This window comes from Salminus brasiliensis, chromosome 3 (assembly GCF_030463535.1).
Source record: "Salminus brasiliensis chromosome 3, fSalBra1.hap2, whole genome shotgun sequence".
Classification (NCBI taxonomy): Eukaryota; Metazoa; Chordata; class Actinopteri; order Characiformes; family Bryconidae; genus Salminus; species Salminus brasiliensis.
The window spans coordinates 8,430,776-8,456,201 of NC_132880.1; the positions used below are offsets into that span (position 1 = coordinate 8,430,776).

The following is a 25,426-nucleotide window of genomic DNA, read 5'->3' on the forward strand; positions in this document are numbered from 1 at the left end:
TATAATAGCATGGATTGGTTCAAAGTGCTTCTCACAGCAGCATGAGAAAACCCTTCCAGGAAGACCACCTTCTGGATTTGTGTTGGTATAAAATATCCTAAGCCTAGGAATGTACATCTAGGTCATTGGTCTAGGAATTTGTACAAAAGATGTTTTGATGGAATGTGACGTGTCATGCAATATGATAATATAAATGAAATGAACACACATCAGAAATAGAAGAATATATTTTGCCTTTTGGGAAATGTGTTGGATTTTCTGGAGCATTATTAAAGGTGTTTTGGAAAGCCAGTGTTTTTCTCCCTACAGTTAAGCTGTTTAGATTTTATCGTGCTTACAGGGTGATAAAACCATGACTCAAAGCACATGACTCATAGTCACAGAACATCTGTAATCTGTGTGTTCATATTAATCATAACTGACAAGTGAATAAGCAAAATTTTTTGTTCTGAAGCTTCAAGTACTGCATGCAGAAAAGAATAATGCATTGGTTTATAGAAAGGTAGGAAATCTAATTCTGACTAAATGTGGCTACAATTATTTGTTAATTATTGAAAGGATTTCATTTCAACAAAATATCATATTGTGTTAAAAAAGGTCCAATAATAACCAATACTACTACTACTAATAACCATCTGTGAAAATGTATTCAGTCATAGTTGAGCCATACATACTAATAATGCTCACAACACATGGAAGCCAATACTGTTAGTGCCTTTTTCCCTTCCATTCATTGTTAGCAACTTTAGCATTATTGACTGAGTCATTCCTTTAACGTGAAACCGGTTGAAAATGAAATATTATTTTTAGTTTATTAATGTGAAGCTCAATAGCATGATTCTACATACTAAACAGAATTTATCTCACTATGTCAGATGCTATTTAGAGCTTTAAAAAAATCATCAAATAAACCATTTGTGGAACAGCTTACAACATTATCCACGATTAGGATTGTTCTTGGCCAATACAGGAACTGCCTTTAGTTATTATTTCCAGTATTATTTGAGAATATATATATAAGTAATATGTAATGTTTGTGATTATACAATGTCCAAATGAATTATACTATTATACTATTCAGCTATTTTAAGGTGGACCCATTGCTGACGCAGATATACACAAATCTTTTCTAGTCCCTGTAGAGAAGTATTGCCAATAGAATAAGACTCTCTGAAGTAGATAAACATGAACCTATGGGCAACATGCCTAATTCCAGGTGTGAGCTAGAGGGGTATAAAGCCCCCAGCACTGAGCTGTGGAGCAGTGGAACTGTGTTCTTTGGAATAATGCTTTGGTCTTCATCCAGAATGTTTGGGACGAGTTGGACAATTGAGAATGAGGTGGGGTGGTGATCATCTAACATCCTGACCTTGCTAATGCTCTTGTCACTGAATGCAATCAAATCCTTAGAGCAATGCTCCGAAATCTAGTACAAAGCCTTCCTTTTGAATTGAGGTGTCCAAACACTTTTGTCACACCTTTCCCCCCTTTATTTTTCTGTTCTTTTGAGTTTTTTATTTCATTACATACAATTTTTATTTGTGCAGAAAAAAAACACAGAACCATTTTTCTGCTTTTCTGTTTTTTTTTTTTTTTAGAAATGTCAATTGCCCAATCCATCCCCCTCTGCCACCCCATCAACCTGTGATGTTCCCACAACACTAGGATGGTGAAGACTACCACACGCTTCTTCCACTACATGTGTAGTCAGCCGCCGCCTTTTTTCTGAGTGATGCTAATGCAGCATCACTGGGTAACCAACACGCTCGAAGGAAAGTGCCGGCTCCCCAGCTCTGATATATCAGCTTACAGGCGCCTGTGCCAGCCAATAGAGTAATAGAGCGCCATCTACCCACCCAGAGAGAGCCAGCCCAATTATGCTCTCTCAGGCTCAGGCTGCTGATGGCAAGCAGCAATATACAACAATAATATATATATATATATATATATATATATATATATATATATATATATATATATAAATGATATTGAATATTAAATGAATTAATTAGCTTATTCCTAAACATATATAAAAATATTTTTTTTCATTATTATTATTACTGTTTTTTTTCTTTTATTCTATTTTTCATACAACTGAAGATGAAGGACGAACACACGTAACCTGTATATTAAAGAATCTTTATTTGATGTTACGTAGGAAAGTAAAGTCGTTAAAAGTATTACAGTTCACAATCTGGAACGTTGGCCACTCTAAAATATTCTTTAGCACCATTCGGGATGTATCCAGCGCTGATGGGGAGTGTAACTGACGTTTATTGTATATTCAGCACTTATTCATGAACAGCACATACAGGAATGAGAAACGATGTCTATGAGAAACAGAACGATACACAATATCACAAAATCACAATATCAGGACATGTTATGAACAGGAGAGCCTGCCGTTCACTGGCTTAATTAGATCCACCTCACTCTTTTCCACTTGCCGTTCTTTAATTTCTTCTTTCTCGGATCCTTCTTTCACTTTTCCTCACCTCCCTCACACCTTCGCTACCTTTGAAGCTCTTAGAAACCCAGATTTCTGCCTTTTCCCTGTTGTGTTATGTATTATGCATGCACAAGTTATCACCGATAAATATTTGAGGAGTACTTCAGTAAATATATGAAACATTTATAACATAAACAATACAACAACATTAACCACCGAGCGTCAAAAAACGCAGCTTCCAAGCCACTGATATAAATGGCCATTGTAAGCATTTCACGACATCAGTGCAATCTAAGGGCATTCTGTCTAAGCCTCTACTGGCTTGATTACTGCTTTCTATTTTGGAGACTCACAATTTTAGTAGCTGTTGGAACTAACTTAATAACCACATATTAAGAATGTGCAATACTGAGGGTTATAAATATGAACCCACTTTTAAGTAGCTCAAAACACAGTCCAACATACTCCACACACAAACACACAAACAGAGATCTTAACACGGAGGAAACAAACTGTACACAGCAGGACACTTTACAACACACAGATATCCACAAATATGCTACACTTACATGAACTACCATGCTTCGGGGGCGTCTCTCACAGTAGTACATGGATTAAAGATGACGATGTGACAGGATATGCTGAATAATGCATCAAAGCCAAAGACACTTACTGTAAATATCACATCGAAAAATGACAGACAGAGAATGGAAGCAAGCTTTGATGAAACAGAGACTGCTATCTATTGACTTAGCTGGCGTAGAACAGTTAGGATCAAATCAATATGGCGGCCAAGTCAACTGCTACCCAATATTTAAAAAAAGAACTGGGCACCAATCTGAGGTCCTGACTGCAGTCCGTGGTTTCCGGAGCTTGGCATCACTGCTAGCGTGCTATGCTAATTCCATTGCATTTGTACTGTGGGGAGAAATATTTGCATTCTGACCTAATCACGTTCCTTTTCCAGATATTGGTCAAGAAATGTCGTGCCATTATATTAAATATTTTAAGCCACCCAATCAAACGAATGGTCTAAAGAGTGTCCTGAAACTGAGTAGGGTGAAGATGAAAAGCAAGGAACCTGACAAAAGTCAACTTGACCACTAGAACCTGGCCACGAGACCATTGACCACCCCAACAGCAGTTTTTGGTGCACCTGATGGTTCTCGCAGTCGCCATGTGTTTGCAGATACCAGGATTGTATCTCTTCTATCTATTTGTGTCTGACAAATGGAGGTGGCCAGTATTAGTTTGTTAGGCTTGTAGCAAGGTGTGAGTCAGTAGAGCAGAAACCCTCTGCTTCCTCGTTCGCTTCCTCGTCCGCTTCCTCCTCGTCCTTTCCCGTCTCTTCCGTCTGGCTCTTTCCTGTTTCAGAAGATGGTGCTCCACCGTTTGGGTGGAGAACGGGATCTGCTTTCTCCCTGGAAATGAAGAGAAGCGCAAGGGCATTGAATTATTACTACTTCTAACTGTGGCATTGTCTTGAGAGGCTCTGCACGAGGAGCATGGCTATGCTAAAGAGGAAATAAGAAGTTGTATGAGGTACGAGGACCATATGTTCTGAGAGTGACAAGAAGCCTCCGAGAGTGCTCTGATGGGAGTAGGAGGAACTTGAGTGGGAGAAAGAAGAAATTACATACAGGCATTACTTTCATCATCTGCCGTGCATGAACGATGAGTGGAAGGCTATTTCCGGCCCGTCCAATCTTTAGCTTTAGGACACGCGAGACACAGGTATAGGCACATGCTAATCATCAAATGTGGAATGATTGTCATCAGGAGAGAAGGAATCCATTAGCAGCTGAGGTAGGTCTAGATAGTATGCAATCTCTTAAGTATCTTGCCAGGGTTTTCAAACTGAGCAAACGGGAAGTGATAAGGCTGGCTGAGCCTAAAGATATCGCTCACATATTGCTCATGTGAAATTAGTAATAACACATGCAAATACTTTTGAATAAGTGCGTAATATCAATGTATATATACACTGTATATGCAAAATGATCCCTGCAGCCCTGTAATTAGTGAATTCAGGTACTTTAGGGGTACCCAGTGCTGACACAGGTGCTCTGGAGGTCTTTATGCCTAATGCTAAATATAAGCTAGATAGGTACAAGGCCCCAACATTGGACAGTAAAGCAGTGGAACTGTGCTCTGTAGAGTGATTCAAGTCTCTGCAATATTCTGGCATGGGTTGGAGAAGCATTTGTGATCCAAAAACATCAGACCTTGAACTCACTAATGCTCTGCACAACAGAGCAAACTCCATATTATGAATAAGCAATGATTGGATCTACAGCAATCTTTTGGACATGCAGTGTATTTACATGTGATCAATGTAAATACACTGGCAACACTGACCAGGACAAAGCTGATAAGAAGGTGGATGGATGAGTGGATTTATGGTGCATCCATCCACCACCATTTATACACTAAAATGAAAAGGAATATGGAGTTGATGGTGTTCTGTAGTAAAGAGGCTGAGACACTTCTGAAGTGGCCTGTATCCACCAACTATAAGCTTGAGGCTGCATAATGATGAAATTATGATGAAATCTCGAATGTATAACTGAAACACACAGCAAGTCTACCATTCTTTAAATTCCCTGTTTCTGACATGATGGAAAAGAGAACGTTACCTTGAAGTTCAAAGCTTTAAGGTGAAAAAAAATTGGAAAGCCCTCCAGTATATCAGAAGGATACTTGAGCCCAGTCTTCCTGAATGAGAATTCTTGAAGCATACTCAAATAAATGCTTTTACCAAAGATACAATGCAGACCTTTTTTATCAATAGAAATAAAGGCAAACGATCAAGGAAAGCATTTTCATCACTAGACATCAGTTTGGAAACAAGTTTCCTTTCATTTTATCGCATGCAGTTTGTGCAGAAAGCCATTACCTATCATGGATCACAAACTGTGTCATGCCATATGCGATATTGTTGCTAAGGCTACATGACATTGTAGCTGTCGCTGTTTGTAGCTAGCGCTAAGAAATATCGTGGCTTACTCTAGGAGACATTGTAGCTAACACTAGGTGATATTGTAGCTTGGAGTAGGTAACATTGTTGCTTGTGCTAGGTGACATTGTAGCTAACACTAAATGACATTGTGGCTCATGCTAAGTGACACTGTAGTTAACACCAGGTGACATTGTTGGTCATGCTAGGTGACACTGTTGTTAACAGTAGGTGACATTGTTACTCGTGCTAGGTGACATTGTAGCTAACACTAGGTGACATTGTTGCTTGTGCTAGGTGACACTGTAACTAAAACTAGGTGACATTATGACTCATGCTAGGTGACACTGTAGTTAACACTAGGTGACATTATAGCTAACACTAGGTGACATTGTGGCTCATGCTAGGTGACACTGTAATTAACACTAGGTGACATTGTGGCTCATGCTAGGTGACACTGTAATTAACACTAGGTGACATTGTAGCTAACACTAGGTGACATTGTGGCTCATGCTAGGTGACACTGTAATTAACACTAGGTGACACTGTAGTTAACACTAGGTGACATTGTAGCTAACACTAGGTGACATTGTGGCTCATGCTAGGTAACACTGTAATTAACACTAGGTAACATTGTGGCTCATGCTAGGTGACACTGTAGTTAACACTAGGTGACATTGTTGCTCGTGCTGGCTAACACTATTGTTGCTTGTGCTAGCTAACACTAACATATTGTAGCTAACACTCGGTAATATTGTAGCTTGCACTAATTGATACTGTAGCTTGTACCTTTGTTATCTTTTATTAATTAGTTGTTTTTTAGCAACATTTTCAACTAATATTTAAACTAAAACTCATTTAATATCAGATATTGTCATTATTATTTTTTATTAGTTGTTTGTGATATAAAAGTCTGTGCATTTAAAGATAGTTTAAGAAGATTAAAAAACTAGTCAAATCTTGTGCACATGACAACAAGTGATGCTCATGCAACTAATTAAAAACTGTGTTTACATGTTGAAAAACTTACATAATTGAAATAGTTTGTACATCATTTTAATAAATAAATTATAATGCATGATGTACATATTTGAATCAGCAGCACTTTTAGTTTCAACTTGGGTCATATCCTGAAGAGCATAGTGAGCAAGCTAGAGGCAACATAGGCAAAAAAAAAAAAAGTTCAGTGAAACAGAATAATAAGGAAGCCCCAAACCTCCTTTGTCCTCTAGCTCGCCCTGGGTGTTAAGGCTCAGCGGATAAGAAATAAGTATTATTCTATAAAGAGATTCATGCATCAGATACTGATGCTAGGTGACATTGTAGCTTGCAGACAGTGACAAGGAAAAAGGTAGAGCACTGTAAAACAGAATAATACAGAAGCCTCAGACCTGCCTGTCCTCAGTGGGTAAGAATAGGTGTTGTTCTATTGAAAATATGCGCTCATGAGACGCTGATGCTAGTCAGCATTGCAGCTTGTGGTTGGTGACATGACATTGTGACCCATGCTAGGTGACGTAGGTCATGCTAGGTGACACTGTAACAATCGGTGGGAGACTTTGTAGCTCATGCAAGGTGACATTGTGGCGTTCGGTGGGAGACTCTGAGACTTATCCTAGGTGGCATCTTGGTTCATGCTGGGTGACAATATAGCTATTGCTGGCTGATATTGTAGTTTGCGGTAAATGACATTGTGATTACCACTAGGTGACACTGTAGCTTACAGTAGGCAACATTGTGGCTCATGCTAGGGCACACTATGACTCATGTGACACTGTGGATCGTGATAGACTTGCAATAGGTGACATTGTGATTTCCGCTAGGTGACACCAACTTACATTAGACAACATTATCCTTGACAGCAAAGGGGGGAGGGTGGGTCACTGTTGCCAAACTGACAGCAAATTGGCAGTCCACTAACATTTTGGTCAATGTTTTCTGGGTGGGCCACCAGTGGTATTAGATAAAATTCTAATTTACTTATTTTTTCCTTTAGCTATTGTTTTTTTGTCAAATTGTCAGTTTCAGCTTTGAACTAAATCATTTTATATAAGACCTAGTCATGGTGACTTTTCTCTCAGTTTTATTTATTTATTTATCTTAGTTTATTTTCTAAAATAAAAGTGCATTTAAAATATGAGAATAATAAAAACTAGTTGGATCTTGTACACATGACAGTTATCTGGGTGGTCCGAAGGTGGACCAGCAGTGGCAAACAGTCAATAGGGTGCAATAGTACGCACCCATTATGTATGCACTTGGTGACACTATGGCATGTTATTTTTTCATATATGTTATATATAAATATATATCTAAATTACATCTAAAAAACATGTTAAATAGATATATTTCTTTTATTTGGAAATTATTTCTTTACATTTGAGTCAACTGAAACCAGCAGCCCTCTTTTTTCACTTGGGTCATGTCCTAAACAGCTTAGTGAGCAAGCTAGAGGCAACAGTGGCAAGGACAAACTCTGTGAAACCGAATAGCAAAGGAGCCCCAAACGTTCTCTAGCTCACCCTGGGTGCTAAGGCTCAGTGGATTAAAGAGTAGGTATAATTCTATTAATAGAGTCAAGCATGAGATAGCAAGTTTGCAGTTAAATGCTATCACAATATGTGTCCTTAGGTAATTAAAGAATCACACTAAATGAATCAGAGCATTAAAAGGTTGAATGACATGAACATTTTTAATTTGCTGTGAATGAAGTGAAAGAAGTCAGTGTTAGATGAAGTGTATAGACATACAGCAGTGCAGCAGAGCTCCAGAGCAGATGTTCTGGTTGGCCACTGCAGATGAGATGTGTGTTAGTGATGGAAATGAGAAGATGATAAGGGATGATAAGGAAACAGTGGTGACGCACAGTTCAGTTTAGTGAGAAGAAAAAAAGGTATTAGGCTTAATGAATAAGCATCTCTGGGATTAGGGTCATGCAGGTGGACAAACCGGCAGTAGGCAATGAGCAAGCGGGGTGGGGGGTTGGGAGGACTTATAGGAGTAGAGATCAGCAAAATCGTGTAATGACTGAAGTGTGTTGTTTCATAGCCTGAGCTGAGTAGCATAATCAATACAGGTTTCATTTCAAAACAGCCAGTATTTGTTCATGCCAAGTAAAGCATTGCTCAGATCTCTAGATCGAGAAAACAAAGATTGGCTATCTGGTAGCTTTGGGAATAGGATAAGATTTAATCAATACTTGACTCGAATCAGAACTAGCACGGTAAGAAAATGGAGAAATACAAAGATTGCTTAGAAAAAAGGGATGTGACTTTTGCTGCCATTTGCATGGCCAAACTTTCAAATATTACAAAAACAGTGAATGTAGTAGTATTTCTTGGAAATTTAGTACACATTTAGGTGATGTACAAATACATATATTGGCAGACAACTCTGGGAATGTCTAGGAATGTCCGGAAATCACTGAATATGTCTGTGCAAGTTGCTTGTACATATTGGCAAAGGAATTAAAAGAATTCCACTTATTTAGCAAAAATTCTGTAAATGAAACCATAAGACGGTTGAATGGTTTGGTTTTGGTGAGAGGAACCAGCTGTTCATAGTATTTAATGCAGTCAAGTTAATGTTAATAAGCAAAATCATATTAATTACAATTGGATTCGCCATGATGAGTGATTTCGCAACAGCAGCTTCCGAATAACGTTAGCAAGTGAAACTGGGCATCAAATTCAGGACATATAACACATATCTGTGACTTTACTGTTTAATGTAGCCAGCCTGCTAATCACTACGTTAACTCCTCAGCTAAGAGTTGCTATCACACAAATCATCCCCTCCTTTTATTTGTTTACTGGTCATTCCCATCTGCAGAGTAGGACTATTCTCCATCGCCTGACCATGGATCGCTGTGGCGTTAATATCCTGTGTCTTGACAAGGAAGCAGTTAGACAGTTGTGCCACTGTAGAGGTGTCAACCCATGTACGTTTTTGTGTCCAAGAAAGAACAGAAAGGTAAAATTATGTAGAATTGTGTTTTTATATAGTGTCATTTGACAGCTCTAGGGTGGCACAGTGGTCTAACTGGTTGCCCATCAAGTGTGAGGAGAAGTTCTACTCTCAGGGAGGGCCCAGCGCTCTGTTATCAAAAGTAAGCTCATGTAAGGTCTAATGAGAAGTTCTAACCTGCAGCTGGGAATATACAGTAAACACAGACTTAACCCCTTAGGGCAGAAAGGCTTATTACACATTAAGGTGTATTACTCAGTAACTACAGGGACATCTGTACAAACTGGAGGGGCTATTCTTTGGTCATAGAAGGTACAATACACAATAACGGTGAGCCCTAGGCTGTTTAAAATCTTACCACATATACCACATAACATATTTTCAGCTGCAGCTCATTTGCTAATGTTTTTGAGGCTCAACTCAGTTTGAAGAATTTTGACTTAACTTAAAACTTAAAAATGCTCTGTAATTACTTTATCAGTGCAAATTGGTTTGGTAGTTTTGGATAGCAAATACGATTAGTAACTTAGATATTAATAAGGTTATATTTGTATTCACACCAAATGACCCTAGCTGATGTTTTTAAGTTTAATAACTGGAGTTAACCCTCAAAATCCCCTAAAAAGGGAATCTTTAACAACCTAATTTTTAAACTTTAATGTATATTATTTAATGTAATAATTTATTTCAAACACCATTTCAACTGTAAATAATGTATGGATATATTCTTCAAGAAAGCCTATCAGTCTTTCAGTTATGAGCTTTTAATATCACAGAAACACCTAAAATTGGCTAAAAAGGGCTTTGGGGTAATCCTTTTCAGTGGATTATTATTTAAGATATGGATGATATTTTAGTGTGGAGAAGCTTTTCGCAGTAGAAATCACTTCTTTACCAAGGTGATTCCTAGGACCTAAGCCAAGAACTATTTAGAAACCCTTAGTCTGCATTTTGACCTGGAATGTTTCTAAATGCTCAATCCTCATTTCACACTGCGTGTCAGAAATATGAATATTTGTTGTAAATCAGGAACGTGTCCAGTTCACACCAGATATCATCTCCTTAATGCTGCCATGCAATTAGGACCATTTCAGTTTTCACCCTTCTTGAAAGTGACCTTTTGGAGACCTTTAATTAAACTACAGCACTACATAAGGCTCACCAGGCTGAAGATTCTGGAGAGTGTGTTCTGTTCTCGGCGGCGTCTGTGGGGAGATCTGATACTCTCGGAGCCCCGCGTCGATGGCGAAGCCTACAAAAATATCCTTCATGAACACACACTGATGGCACCAGCCCAGAGCTGGGACGTACATGCACTTATGCAATATGCATAAACTGTTCAAGCGTACACAAAGCGATTTTATTTAATGGTTCATTGTGGCTAATTAAAGAAATGGTTTACTGAAAAATCTAATTTACACATTTCTCTTCTTTCTTCAAACACAGTTGATCAGTCAAGAGCAGTGGGGCGATGAGGTTTGCGTAATACGAGTCAGAATGACATAGACTTCCATTATTTTTTTTTATTACATTAGCCTTGGAGCTCCAGCAAATAATTGCAATATAAGGCACCAAACATGTCCTGACTGATTGACTATGTTTGGGTTAAGGGACAAATGTGCAAATTAGATTTTTCAGAGAACTTTAAATGCCATATTACACCATGTCATTTATTGTATCACATTTGTTTTATTATTAAGAAGTAGCAAACACAAACTTTGTAGCTAACCAGCCTAATGTAAAGAAACTCTGTCTTTCATAACATAAAAAAGATGTTGCAAAGGCTCAGTTTTCTGAGACAAGGTCTCAGACCTTGATTAGCATAAGGCTTAAGGCATGACACCAACTGTAATTAGGAACTATCAGCTAAATCAGTTGTTCAAGCATTATAAATTCGCTGACTCTTCAAACCTTGCACCAACACTCACTAATCATGGTCTCTTCTAAGCAACTGTCTAAAAACCTGAAATTCAAAGTAGCTGATGCCCACAGGGCAGGGGAAGGCTACAACAAGGTAGTTTCTACATTGTGAACTTTTATTAAGAAAGCTATTCAGGGGAATTGTGGAAATCCAAGAAAACTCTTGGACAGAACTGTTTGTATCCTGGTGAAACAGGCAAGTCAAGTCCCCCAGATGACTGCCAAAAACCTGTATGACCATTTAGCTGAGCCAAGAGCGTGGCGCACCGTTCCACTGTGCAGCATTGCATGCACAAACATAATTTTCTTGGAAGAGTCATAAAACAAAACCTTAGCGTGACTTACATCTCAACATGTAAAGTACACTAAAGAGTCTAGAGAAGCCAAATCAGTTTGACAACTGTTGGACTGTGCTGTGTGCTGTGGACTGGCCACCATCAGCAAAAGTACGTTAGGTAAAAAAGGACCTGCATTTCTTGATAAGAACAATCTACCAACTGTAAAGCATGGGGTGGATTTAGCATGTTTTGGGGTTTTGCTGCCACCAGTAGCACTGGCAATATTGCACAAATGAAGAAGAATGGTATCTAAAAATATCAGCAAATCCTGGAAGCCAAAACACACACCAAAGCGGTGTTGCTTTGTTCTGTAAGTTTCTGTAAGGTGCCAAAACTTTGGCCCAGGCATCATTTTGATTTTTAACTTTTTATTTTATTTTATGAAAACAGAGTAACTGTGCATTAGGAGTTGCTATGTTTTCTAAGCTATAGAGGCTGTATTTACTCATTCTTAATTATAAAATATTTTCAATTCTGACATGAAGTAAAGAGGTGTCAATAAGGAATGAAAGGATTACATCTTGACAATCGCAGTTCGTTCATTGACAAAGGAAAGAAACAGCACACAAGAATCCAACTGCCAAGGTTATCACACACATGGTTCAGGAACACAGGCCAAAGGGCTGAGTTAAAGACCGTGAAAGCATGACACAGGCAAAGAATGACACTTCACTATGTCTACTAGGCTATACAGTTTCACAGCTACTACCCTCTAAAGCGTATTACTTATTTCTGATTAAAATTAAGTAAAAAAAGTATGAATTATGGCAGAGTTGGACAATAACGGTCCTGAATGGCAGGATTCCAGCACAGCTTTTTGCTTTTTTTCCTGCTCGAGCACACCTGATTCAGCTCATTTGTTGCCAGGTCTAATAGGTCTGTTAGAGCAGGGAAACCAGCAAACTGTGCTGGAATCCGGCCCACCCTTTTGCCCACCCCTGATTTATGGTTTTATTATTTTTTGGTAAACTGGTTCCTTTATAAAATTGGTTCATTTATAGATTACATAGCTTATATAAGTGTAATGGGTTATATTTATCTGCTCATTCTTTCCTCTGTGCCACACTTACACTTTTGTGCATAACCCCCTAAAGGAACCTGTAGACTGTAAACAGTTCGGGATTATGATACAGGGAGTGCTGGTGAGTAAATGGACCAGAACCAGAGACGAATCCACACACGGATGAAGACAGAGGGAGGGAGGGTGAAGAACTGGAAGATTTAAAACATAGATAATGAGCTCTGTCACTAGATCCCTAGAAGAGAAAACTGCTTTACCGGCTTCGATTCAGAAAAAGGCGTGCTGTCTCAAAGTCATCCAAAAGCACAGAGTCACTCTGGATCAAAGTGTCAGAAAAACAAACTCCATTCAATTCAAAATAGTCCAGCACTGACCCTCACACCACAGCAAGGTTATTCGGACATCAAAGACACTTCAGAATTAGCTAGAATTGATCATGTCAGTTGACTGGCATGCAAAGAAACACCTCCATCACAAAGGGAATCTGTCATGCCCTGCAGTAGGGAATTTGGACTGTGTCCTGACACATCATGGTCTCATAAAGCGCTGCATAGAATTAATTAAGGCCTACCACGTCATCACTCTGAGCAGGCAGAGTACTTATTTGGGTGATTCCACAATTGGGGTGCCACTCAAATGGAACTATTGTTCTATCATATCTCCCTTATGCCGCCAAAACAGCTCTGAAGCATTTAGCCATGGACTCAACACGACTTCTGAAGGTGACCTTAGACACCAAGACATTAGCAGCAGATCATTTGACTCGGTGGATTGCATCAGTGAGCTTCGGGTGCCCATGACCCTGCCACCGGTCCACTGGTTGTCTTTTCTTCTATGACCACTGGTTACAACCCTACAAGACCTGCCTGATATTTTAAGAATGCTCTGACCCAGTCGTCTAGCCATCATAATTTGCTTGCCCAGTTTTCCTGCTTCTAACACATCACCTTCAAGAACTGATGGTTCACTAATATTTAGATCCAACTCTTTAACAAATACCACTGTAACAATTATAATCAATGCCATTCATTGTTAATCCAGTACTCCACTGACCAACATAAGGACAATGGGAAAGACCAAGGAGCTCAGTGCAGATCTAAGAAAGATGATCGTGGATTTACACAAGCCTGAAGCCAACCTCATCAGTTTCAACAACTGTAAGGAAGTACATGTTATTGGGAGATGTAGCCACATTTCCAAGGTCTGGAACAAGACCCATGATGTCCCCCTCAGCTGAGAGGAAATTGTTTTGAATGGTCAGGAACAACCCAAGAACCCCCAGGCACAGACCTGCCATGAACTGGAAGCTGTTGGAACACCAGCGTCACTGTCTACAGCCAAGAAGGTTTTACATTGCAATGGAATAAGAAGCTGCCTGCTGCAAAATTGATAGCTTGAAGCTTTACATAAGTTTGCAGCTGAACCATGTGGACAAAAAAAGCCTTCTAGAGGAAAGTTTTATGGACAGATGAGTCAAAGATTGAGTTGCTTGACCACAATTACTAGAGGTCTATTGTGAGGTGAGGCGTCAACCCCAAGAACACTGCAACAGTAACAACTGGTAAGAAAAGTGGATGGAAGAATAAAGAAGGACTACATCAGAATTCTTTAGCATAACCACAAATCATCAGCTAGATGGTTGAAACGTAGACACAATTGGACGGAATGGCAAGATATGTGGACATATGGCCCATGCCCATAAATCTATAACAATGATGTCCTACAACAAAGTTTAATGTGCAAAAGGATCAAGATATGAATCCAGTAAATAATATAGTTTATTTCCTAATTGCTAGAAAACCTTTCACAAAACGCAAGGCATTCAACTTCAAGAACACTGTGACAGCTGTTAAGCATGGTGGTGGTCACATCATTCACTGAGAAAAGGACAAAAGTCCTGACCTCTCAAAGTCTGAACCTCAACCCTATCAAAAATATGTGAACTATGCTTAAAAATCATATTTTATTCCAGAAAACAAACTTATTTAATTAATCTCTACCAATTCTGCCAAGAACACTGCGAAGGTTATTTATCCAACCAGAATTTTGCCAGAAGCTTATTAATGGCTACTTGAAGCATCTGGTCAAGGGCATTAAACCAAATATTGGATAAATTCTGGACTAAGGGGCATTTAACCAATTATGAAGTGTGCTATTCAATCAGGTATGTACAATTGTTACCTTGCCAAAATTAAAACTGACATTATGTTTAATATAGTTTTTGAAAAATATAAAAAGATTTCAGTTGTATCCCACAATCTACACATTTACAAAGAGAAAATATATTTCTGTCATTCTGTTTTATTATTGTAATTGATTTAGTCATAAAGGCAATTTGAAATCATAGACTAATAAGTAAATTACTAAACCTTAACTGAACTTACTCAATGACCATATGCCAGTAAATCGTCATCTGTATACTTTGAATTATATGTTAAATTCAATGATATCTGAGATACTGTCAACAAAGAGTCATTTAAATATATTAATGAGATTTTGTTGATTGAGGTGGGTTAACATAATTTTGTTATTAATTCATGTAACTAATACAAATTTGTTACAAGTGCTAAATGGCACCCCAATTGTGGAATTGCCTATTTGAAAAATCACATTTGGATATTCCAGCAATATTATTTGAATAATATTTGTTTTGATTGTTAATTTGAAAAGTGGGCCTTTTGAGAAGTACCAATTCAACATTTCCAATGGCATTTCTTAAACAAACAGGAATCTTCACAAGCTGAACCTAATAAAGAGCAGTGAACGATCTTACGTATCAAGTAGACAAGAGCATCAAAAGGACAGAGAAAACACAATGGCTGCAATTACTAATCAGTTATTTCACAAGGGGGAAGAAAAGAGGGCTGTTAAGGAAGAGGACATTTCTATTAGAAGCAAGACAAAGAGGAGCAGGCAAAGGCTGCTTGCTGAAGCCACAGACATCTGTCTATAGTGATAACTGCAAATGCAAACATGGCTAAATTAGAGCTGGGTAACATACCAGGCCCAAGAGTTCCCTCCACTGCACATGGAAAAGAAACAAAACAAAACAAGCTATTAAGTTCTGGCATGTAAAACATGTTATATGCTGTCTGTTATATGATGTCTGCCTTGCTGAAATGATAAAATCCAAAAATTATAAGAAGTTCTGAAGCATTGGAAATCTGGAAGTTTGTAGATCACCAGAGAAGAATTTTTAGAAGTTGTTGGAAGTGATTTAGTTGTGAAGCAAGACATCATGAAAAAATGAGAACATTCATAACAAATAAAGAAGTTGTTGAAGAAAACAACAAAAATGCAATTTACATAACAAGCTACTTCCGTAGAGATAGCTGCGGTAGCTAGCTCCGTAAAATATATAAGTAGCTACATATGTTTTTGACAATGCCCACACTATCATTCACAACTTTTTACATATTGCACAAACTGTCTGGACAACATATAGTTTTTTAAAATGCTTTACTCACAATATATTTTAAAAAATCCAAAAAGTTAGATTTAGATTGTAAATTGTGATGATATACAGTGATTATCTGTTCATTGTCATTTCTTTAACCCTTAGAGCCCCAAGCCATTCTCGGATGCATTTTTCTTTATTATTTTTTATGTTGAAAGTGAACATGTTCCTGACTTTAATTTGTGTTGCATGATTGCAAAATTTGCAGAACCTAAACTAGATTCTTGATATATCTACACATCTCTTAGATCCAGTGTAAGACACTTTTTAATGATAGAAATTAAAAAAAAGAAAAATAAACTCAATTTCATTAAACATGAACATGTCAAAGATGAGAATCTTCTCAAACACACCATGTATAAAACGCCAACATGTCACATGAAGGTTAGTGGAAATAAGTGAAGACTACACATGTGAAAAGGTTAAAAAGTTAAAAAAGTGTATCTACTTAAATCATGTAATTTGTGCTTTTTGTAATTGCCTGTAGGGGATGCTAAACTTATAAGGTTATAAGGCAGTTAAGAAACTGCAGTGTCCTTCCCATTAGCTGATAGCAAGATCATTAATAAAGTGAAACAAGATTTCATTTGCTTATTCCAGTAGGAGACATACAAACCAAAAACCAATTGAAATGTACAGAATTAAATGAAGCCAATGAAGACTTAAATGAAAACAATGAAGCCAAGACTATTGAAGGTTAGTTTTAAGTAGAGAAACCATTAAGCACTGGGATTTTAGGACAAATCTCAGGAGTCTAATAGCTTTAACCAAATCTCTCTATGGGAAATGATAGACATTTGCTGAACATTTAAAAAAAAAAAACTGGACAATGAGGTTTCTGGTTACCTTTTGGGGATCTAAGGGCTAAAATGAACCTTATTTAAATGTGATGCATTCTGACTTTGTATACAGTGTTAAAACACTCAATGAACTTGATCATTGCTTATCATTGTGGAGACATCATGTGTTGTTGAAAAGTCACAACTTTTAAGTAGTAGTGTACATTAATGTGCATCTGTTTTCAAATTTTGACGCAATGTGGATCTGGCAGTCAAAATAATGAATACCAATAGAAATGCTCCACAATGACTTGAAATACAGTCATTTAACACTGTCTTCAATTGAAAGCTTTTCCTCCTGTACTAAAGTTGCCATTTTGGAGATACAAGGTTTTTGCATGATAGAGACGGTATGTAACTAAGCATTGTCTGCAGTGAAAATGTGGAATTAAACTGGAAGTATCCTTCATAAAGCAAATAAGCCTGCATAAATATTGAATTGTTTTTGTAAAGCTTTGTTGCTATTTTTTACTTTCTTATGTTTTTCTTAGGTAATAAATGTCAAAATAAACCACTAGTTTAAATAATTTATGAGCATCCTCTCACAGGAGCATGCACCAAATGAGACCAAATTAGGTTTTGTGAGATTTATGCAAATACTGACATTTATACACAACAAATAACAACTTCTGTGTTGGTGGCATGGGGTTAAGTATTGAAAAAAACATTTTCAAAGGTGGGTCAAATACAACACAACTCAATGTGGATGGAAAAAAAGACACTTACCCTCGACTTAGGACGAGGAGAGGACACCTGTGGGTGACAAAATTACATTTTAATAAACGCCTTTGGTCAAAGTATACGACTTTTAGAAGTAAAGCAAACTTTTAGGACACTTTCATTCAAAGGTTTCTGCTTACACCTGCAAACAACCTTTATTACTGAAGAAAGTCAGCAAGTGTCAGCAAGTCTTTTTCTAATAAACAGTTTGATTCTGCTTAATTCTTTATTAGGCTTTTTAGAAAGTAGCAATAATGAGAAATGTTTGCTTGTCATAAAAAGGTTCTATGAGTAGTGCCACAGCAGAACCAATTTTGGTTCAATAAAGAACCATGTTTGTAATAGAGGTCTGTGAGAGTGAAAAACCTTTAAACCTTTACACACCTTTACACACCTTTACACACCTTTACAATACATGAATAAATATTGAATATGAAATAAAATATCTGCATAAAAGGTATAACTACAAGAGGCTCTGTCAAACATGCCAAATGTACTTTTGATTACACAGTGAATGAGCTCATATTAAAAATATCTAATGTAAAATCTAATGCTCAAAACATCTATACTGTGTTTTTGGTTAAAACTTATAAGGGTTTGGACTCTGGTTTCACTGGTTTCACTGCATGGCTTAGTTGTAACACTGTTAAAATTCCATCCATCAAGTGGAAGCTGTATTTTTGTCCGCCTTGCTCTTATCATGAGTTAGTAATATGCTTGAAAATATAATCACATAGGGGATTTAATTAGAAGTAAATTTCGTGAAATACATGAAGTTATATGTAAAAGTTTGGGCACCCCTATTCAATTACATTTGAATCATTTTCTAGTTTAAAATAAATACAAATCCACATCTGAATGTACTGTTACTTTTTTTTGCTGAATTTAATATACTGCAAAATAAAATAAAACAGAAAATGTGGCATGTACAAAGGTTATGGCATATGTTATATGACATGTTGTTTTCCTATATGTTCAATTCAGCAAATACATAAAGAAATGTGCTCTTTTGAAAAAGCTATATTGTTTCCCATATTTTTGCTTAGAAATCTCAGTAATAAACTAATGATGAAAAAGGTTTCTTTTAATGCAGAAAAACTGATTGCTTTCAAAATTCACAATAATGATGACCAAAAAGCATGTTCAACTTGAAACCGTGGAACAACATAAAACTACATCTGTGTTATGACACAGCTACAGTCAATCTAATGTCCAAAGATATTGATTTTAACAGGGCAATTCATTTATCAAGGTGCATAAACTCACACCCCACAGTCCAAAAAGGCATTATGTAAAGCATCTGCATAGCAAAGAGAAGCATGGAGAAATGAAGTAAGTGTGTGTAATCTCTGTCTGACAGAGAAACAAGCCTGTACTATTGTAAAATGTGTAAACATGGACTGCATGTCTGACATGACGACAGCTTTGGACTGCGAACTTGGACTGCGAATGGCTGACACACTCTACACACAATGTGTTGTAGAGGAGTTCACTGCCCAACAAAAGGAATAGTTGAGTAATCGTGATGAGGTTTTTCGGAGGTCTTTCATAGTGCTTCGTTTTGAAATCTAAGAAATAAATAGCAAAAGCAGCTACAGCTTCACATCAAATCTAAAAACCTCAAAATCGGTTTCAATGTGCTTTTAGGAACGCTATGCAGCAGCGTGGAGAGGTTGTCAAAAGCAAGAAAGGCACGTCTGAAACTCAAAAGCATCTGCAGCTTAACCTCGGTGTGAAAAGCCCTTTTTTCATTACCTGAAAGTCAATTAAACCTCATATATCAGTTTCTTTTGGAATTACCATAGTGCTACTACTTGTACTACAATTTGACATCTGTACTTACAAAGCTCCTGAAGAAGTGCAGGACAGGGTTCACATCTCCACGGCGTCGGGTGGAGGAATGCAGGGGCCTTTGGGGTGAGGAGGACAGGTGACCCCGGAATGAGCCCTGCAAAAACAACAACATACAAGTGTTTGTTCCAGACTAGAAACCAAACACTACATGTATATTCACAGAACATTTCATATGTATTTTAATGTTTGTTTATAATAAATATTCACTTTTTTCTCAGATGAGTGCTATATTCAAAATACCACAAGGTACCTCTTTACCAAAGATTAGATGTAGAATGAATATTAACTAGTATTATTTCTTTTTTTTATCTAAAAAAATATGCAGTTGGAATAGCATAGTGGATAACATATACACTGCTGCCCTCCACATGGTGGACTGGAGCTTAATTCCATTTCTGGGCAAGCACACCATACCCTACCAATAAGACACCAGGCAAGACTCACTGTGCTCCACTTATCTACCTCTAGCACAAGTAAATTGCACATTACTCTGGGTAAGAGCATCAGCCACAAATGACAAATCTATTCTAAGATTTTCCACACTAGAACAGAATGAAACTTCATTTATGTATATATGAAGATCTCAACAATCAGATAGTGATTTGTGAAATAGGATAGTTAAAACACTGATAAATGTAGCTGTAACACTGATAGATAGGGGTAAAACATGATAGCTTTTCATTATAAAGAATGATCAATTATTAAGCAATTATTAAAAATTTTCACATGTGAATTGTTTTGCATATGATGCATCTGTCATCTCAGCTTAGAATTGGCATCTGAGAGTACATCAGAGAGATATTACACATGGCTGAATGAGCATTAAGAATTTATCAATAAAAATGTGTACTTTTGTGTAAATCCAGTGTATTATTACTATAATATAACACTATAATGCTATATAATACTATAACACTATAATATCTTTACCAAGAATGATCAAAAACGAGCAAGAATCTGTTATTGAATTATTTAAAAACTCAAATGTGAATTGTTTCATGAGATGCAACCATGTTTTCAGCCTAAAATGGGCATCCAGACTACATCAGAAAGTTATTACACATGAATGAGAGCATTTTTTAAATTTTTCAGTACATTTTACATACTATAATATACCACACTATTATGTTTTTAAAAAAATGGATTGATTGATATTTTGTGCATGGTCTTCATACAGTCTCAAATGTTAGAACACTGAAACTGGAAATATTTAGTTTAGCATTCTAAGAATTGGACAACTTGCTAAATTAAGTAAATATGTTTGTGTTATTTATTCTTAACTACTGATATCAGCAGAATTTCTAGCGACTGCTGTGATTTTCTGTTTCCAACAATGGAAAGACACAAAATTCCAATATTCTTCTTTCATTTCAATAGTTTTTATGCTGAAACCCTACTTTAGGGTACAGGTTGTACAGTGGAGCGTCCCACACCTCATGCATAGTTCTTTTAAGTACATAATCCTCAACAAATATGCATCACTCACTATTATTCTAAAGCAAAAACAGCTTTTTACAAGTCATGTAGAAAAAATAACCTTGGATCTCCAAAATATCAGTTTTAGTGAAGGAGAAGAAAACTTTAACTTTCAATGGAAGTAATTTTGGACCAATTAAAAAAACCAAACTGCTGCCAGTTTCAAAAGAGCTTAAAAAGTGATAAACTGCAAAAATGAGAATCAAGGCATGCACACATGTATGAAGAAGATTACCCTAAAAGACTAATAATCAGTGTCCTTCACTTTTGCATTGCAGATCATGCTGTCATGTAACCATCATTGCTCACCTTGCCCCTCTTCTTCTTATCCCCTCCAAAGAACTTGCCGATCTGATCCAGGATACCAGGGGACCTCTTCCTCCGGCCCAGTCCAAAGGGGCTCTGTCCTGAGGTGCTTGCAGTAGCCATTCTGGGTGTTGATCTTCTGAGCCTGGGTCAGCAGTCTGGATGGCCCTCCAACGTCCTTCTCAACTCAATCCAATCTCCGCTCTGACGTTGCCCCACTGAGCTTCTGGATAGTCTTCGGCGCTTCTAAGGACGATGGGCCAGCCTTTGAAGGTGTGGTCCCCACTGACCCGGGCCATCATGGGAGATGAGGTGGGTCTGTCATAGCGTCAGTGGCCCTGGATTGGTGCCAGGCATTCTTCAGAGCCTGTGTACCCGTGGAGTCAGTCACTGCCCTGCTCTCTGTGAAAGGAGCTCCCATTGTTCTCTTCCACATCTGCCCTGGTCTGGCTTAGGCACAACAAGGCCTATCTATGAGAGAGCAGCAGCTCAATGCAAAACAGCCTTTGGCACAATCAAACTATTGTCACAATGCTTCATATCTTTTTTACAAATAATTGTAAAAAAATAATTTCTGATTTCGCAATCTGGAAGCACCTGTTTCTCTTCCTGTTAAAACTTGATTAAAGGGGTTCATGAAACCAGGAATGGCAATCAAGGGCTTTTCGGTGACACGATGTAAAAATCTAAGACAATAGCAGCGGTCTTCCAAGGACACTGAACATCTTGTCATTGCTTCGTATATTTCGGATGAGAAAATGTCATCCTTGACCGTCTTTGTTTGTGTGGCTCAGGCTAAGCCTTTTATATTCCCTATATCCATAGATTATGAGTATATTTTATATTTATGAGTATATCAGTATATTTTTACAGAGAATTTATGAAGTCATCAACATGTTATAAAGACCTCCACCATTCTGTCATGGTGAAAGCTGTGCCGCTGAAAAATACATAGCATTAGATTTGCATTTAAGGTAACTTTCACAGAATTGGGAGTCTTGCCTAAGCTTTCGCATTGGTGCAGCATGGTGTGCTTGCCCAGCCAGGAAACTGATCTCCAGTCAACAATGGGAACAAGTATTAGCATGCTTATATTTCTCAATAGCAGCACAAAAGTATTCTTTGAGTGTTACCATAGAAAGCTTTATGTGTATGTTCCATTAAGAAACAACTTTGGCATTTACAAAAACTGGTTCCCCGATCAACCATTTATTGAAAGGTTATTTAGGGAGTCAAAAATGGTTCGTCATTTCTAAGAGTGTGTACTTTTATGCTGTCTCAAAAAAAAAAAAAAAAAAAAAAACTGGATCTGCATTTCTGTCTTTACAAATTAAGGGTTTCATTTTGACGCTACATGACAGCAGTGTCTGGAAAATTTGGAAATGGAGGATTTTAGGGCTTAAACAGAAAAAAATGATTGAATTATAATACGCTTGATTTAATAGTTGATATTAATATGTTCAAATACTATCTAGAATGAAATCAAAATCATAGATTGTTAGGGTGCCTTTATTTTTTACTATAAACTTTTTATTTATTAAGAGAAGATGAGCAGTGAGACACAAAAGGACATTAGATAATAATGTTGCATTGATCCAAATTATATTATAAATGAAAGAGAATTATGTAAAAACATAATTGCACTAAATATAAAAATATTACAATAATAAAAAATGGAAGATGTCTGTCACAAGAGGTTTGTAATATAATTGATAATTTCCTACCAATGGTTGGTATGATTAGTGTTTCTCCCTGATGCTCCCTGGAGTTTAGTGCAAGATGAATTGTGCATCGCAATGGACGACATTTTGAAAATCCAAGTGTGAAATAGAGGAAGAGTTGGAATAGAGGGGTTAAACCAAAACTGAAGACTATTTTTTGCAGCTGTAAGAGTAGCAAGAAAACATCTGCTCTTTTAAATGGAGAGCCTCAATGAAGAGTCATCATTTAGAGGAAACAGGGATGTGAGGATATAGGGATGTATATCATGCAATCGAAGAACCACTTTTGGTTCCATAAAGAACCATGTTTGTCATAGAGATGTGTGCATGTGAAGAACCTTTAAAAAACCTTTAAAAGCACTTTCTCTTAATGTAAAGGTTCTTTATCAATTTAAAGGCCACACCTCTTGTACAATTATGATTCTTTATGAAACCAAAAGATGGTCTTTTATTGCACCTTTTGCAGCACCTTTAAGATTACCCTAGACCATGGCAGGTGTAGCAGGACAATACCAAAACTGCATTGTTATGGCATAAATGGCAGTAAATAGCATTGTATTTGATATTTGAGGGAATGGTGTTAGGGTGCATATTTAAGAATTTGAGTTTTTTCCCTTAAATAAACCCAATCAAAAAACTAAACAAAAGTTTGCAATAGTTCTTGGCTTCAACATACTGTTCTAGAAGATACCTTCGTTCAGTTTAGAACCACATAGTGTAAAGGCTTTTTAAAATGCTCAGACTTATTCATCCTATTTACAACCCCATTTTTTGTGCCCTAGAAGAAAGGGGTTCTTCTAAGTTATCACTCCAAAAAGCCCCAAATAAAAGGTCAACAAAGAGTCTTATAGAGCTACAGTTTTGGTGGTTCCCTAAAGAACTATGTTTGAAAAGGATATTTGTAAATATAAAGAAACTTTACACAATGCAAGACTGTAGTTTATTCTATTGAGACTATGCATCTAGAACACATTTATAGCTAGAACATTTTAAGCAACATTTTTAAGCAAACGACAAACAACATTTTAATAGGCTATACAGTGAGACATTTCTGAAGATCAATGAAATGGATACACCACTCCTTGTTTACTCAAAGCCATGTGGCCCACAGTGAGCCAAAGCCTTCTCCCTCTCGTTTTATAGCCCTCTCCTTGGCTCTATAAATGGAGCACGACATGCTGTTTGTTCTTTTGTCATGCCTACAGAAGCTCATCTGTTGGCCGAAGGGCTTGCTATCTCTATATCGCCCACAGACGCTTCCAAGATAGGGAGCAGGAATGCAGGGAGTGGGTAGCTCGCATTGCAAGTCCCCTTGTACGCTGAAGACGGCAGGCTTTGTCGCCCAGCGAGGGGTGAAAGGGACAAAGGGAGAAACAATACCAGCCATGGAGTTGAGCTTGTGGGACACAAACACAGGAGATGGACCAAAACCACGAGAAGCATGTGGACCATGACCACAACGCCCACGGAGCAGTTGAAAATGCTTTCACGAGACTCTGTGAGCTCTGGACCCCAGCATGAACCACCTTAGGGAAAGATCTTGTCTTGTTTCAGAGATATTGAATCACAAATGTGGTAAAAGTCCAGGAGCAGCTTTCATGCAAGGTATTCTTTCTTAAATACTCTTAAAAAAGAAGGTGGAAATGGTTCCTTTGGAGCGATGCTGTGGATGAGCCATGTGCTGGTTCCCTGAGGAACTTTTCAATGAATGGTTCTCCAAAGACTTATTTATTTGTAAATAACATGCAGAACAATTTTCTATAGGATTCTACAGCAATGTAAGTTAGCTTTTTATTAGCTTATTTCAGATTACATCCTGGAATCCTGAAAACATACATCCAAATCAGGACCCATCCAGGAACTTTTCATTTTAGGAGTGTATAGGAAGGTGACCAGTAACCAATACTATATTTGTCTGTTCCACTGAAATCTTATAAACTTGGAGTTGCAATAAAAGTATTCAAAATCACCTGCTTTCCTAATGTACACTGACATAACAGTTGCTGACACTGATCATATCTGTTAATTAGGCACATATCTGCACAAGCCATTATAGAAAACTAATAAATAAATAAAATACTAATATTGTATGTAGAGTAAACATTCTTGTGAAATCTCCATACAGATCCTCAGTGTCAAACCATAGGCATGATATTGTTGTAACTTAAGACAAATAGCGGCATTATTCTTATGTCCAGCACGGCAAGATGCTGCCAAGTGTTGATGGAATCACTGGCTGGTCATCACAGGGGAATTAGCATTGCCTTGTTTACCAGCCAGAGGGGGCAATAAGGACAGGCCTCTTGCACACTGAGATCAGACACCACAACAGCAAAGTGTCTCTACAGAGATTCTGACTCTTGTGTGTGTTACTGATTGCTTATGGAGACTGGAAGCCAATTT

General features: G+C 37.5%; 1 protein-coding gene across 1 annotated transcript; it reads right to left on the bottom strand.

Moving 5' to 3' along the window:
• Positions 1-2,123: 2,123 nt before the first annotated feature.
• mbpa (myelin basic protein a) lies at positions 2,124-21,599 on the bottom strand. Its single transcript, XM_072675361.1, has 6 exons — positions 21,306-21,599; positions 19,510-19,614; positions 17,673-17,699; positions 15,652-15,672; positions 10,534-10,623; positions 2,124-3,870 (listed from the first exon to the last, which is right to left on the bottom strand). The coding sequence occupies exons 1-6, from the start codon at positions 21,423-21,425 to the stop codon at positions 3,820-3,822; spliced, it is 414 nt and encodes a 137-aa protein (XP_072531462.1). The 5' UTR covers positions 21,426-21,599; the 3' UTR covers positions 2,124-3,819.
• Between the last annotated feature and the right edge of the window lie 3,827 nt (positions 21,600-25,426).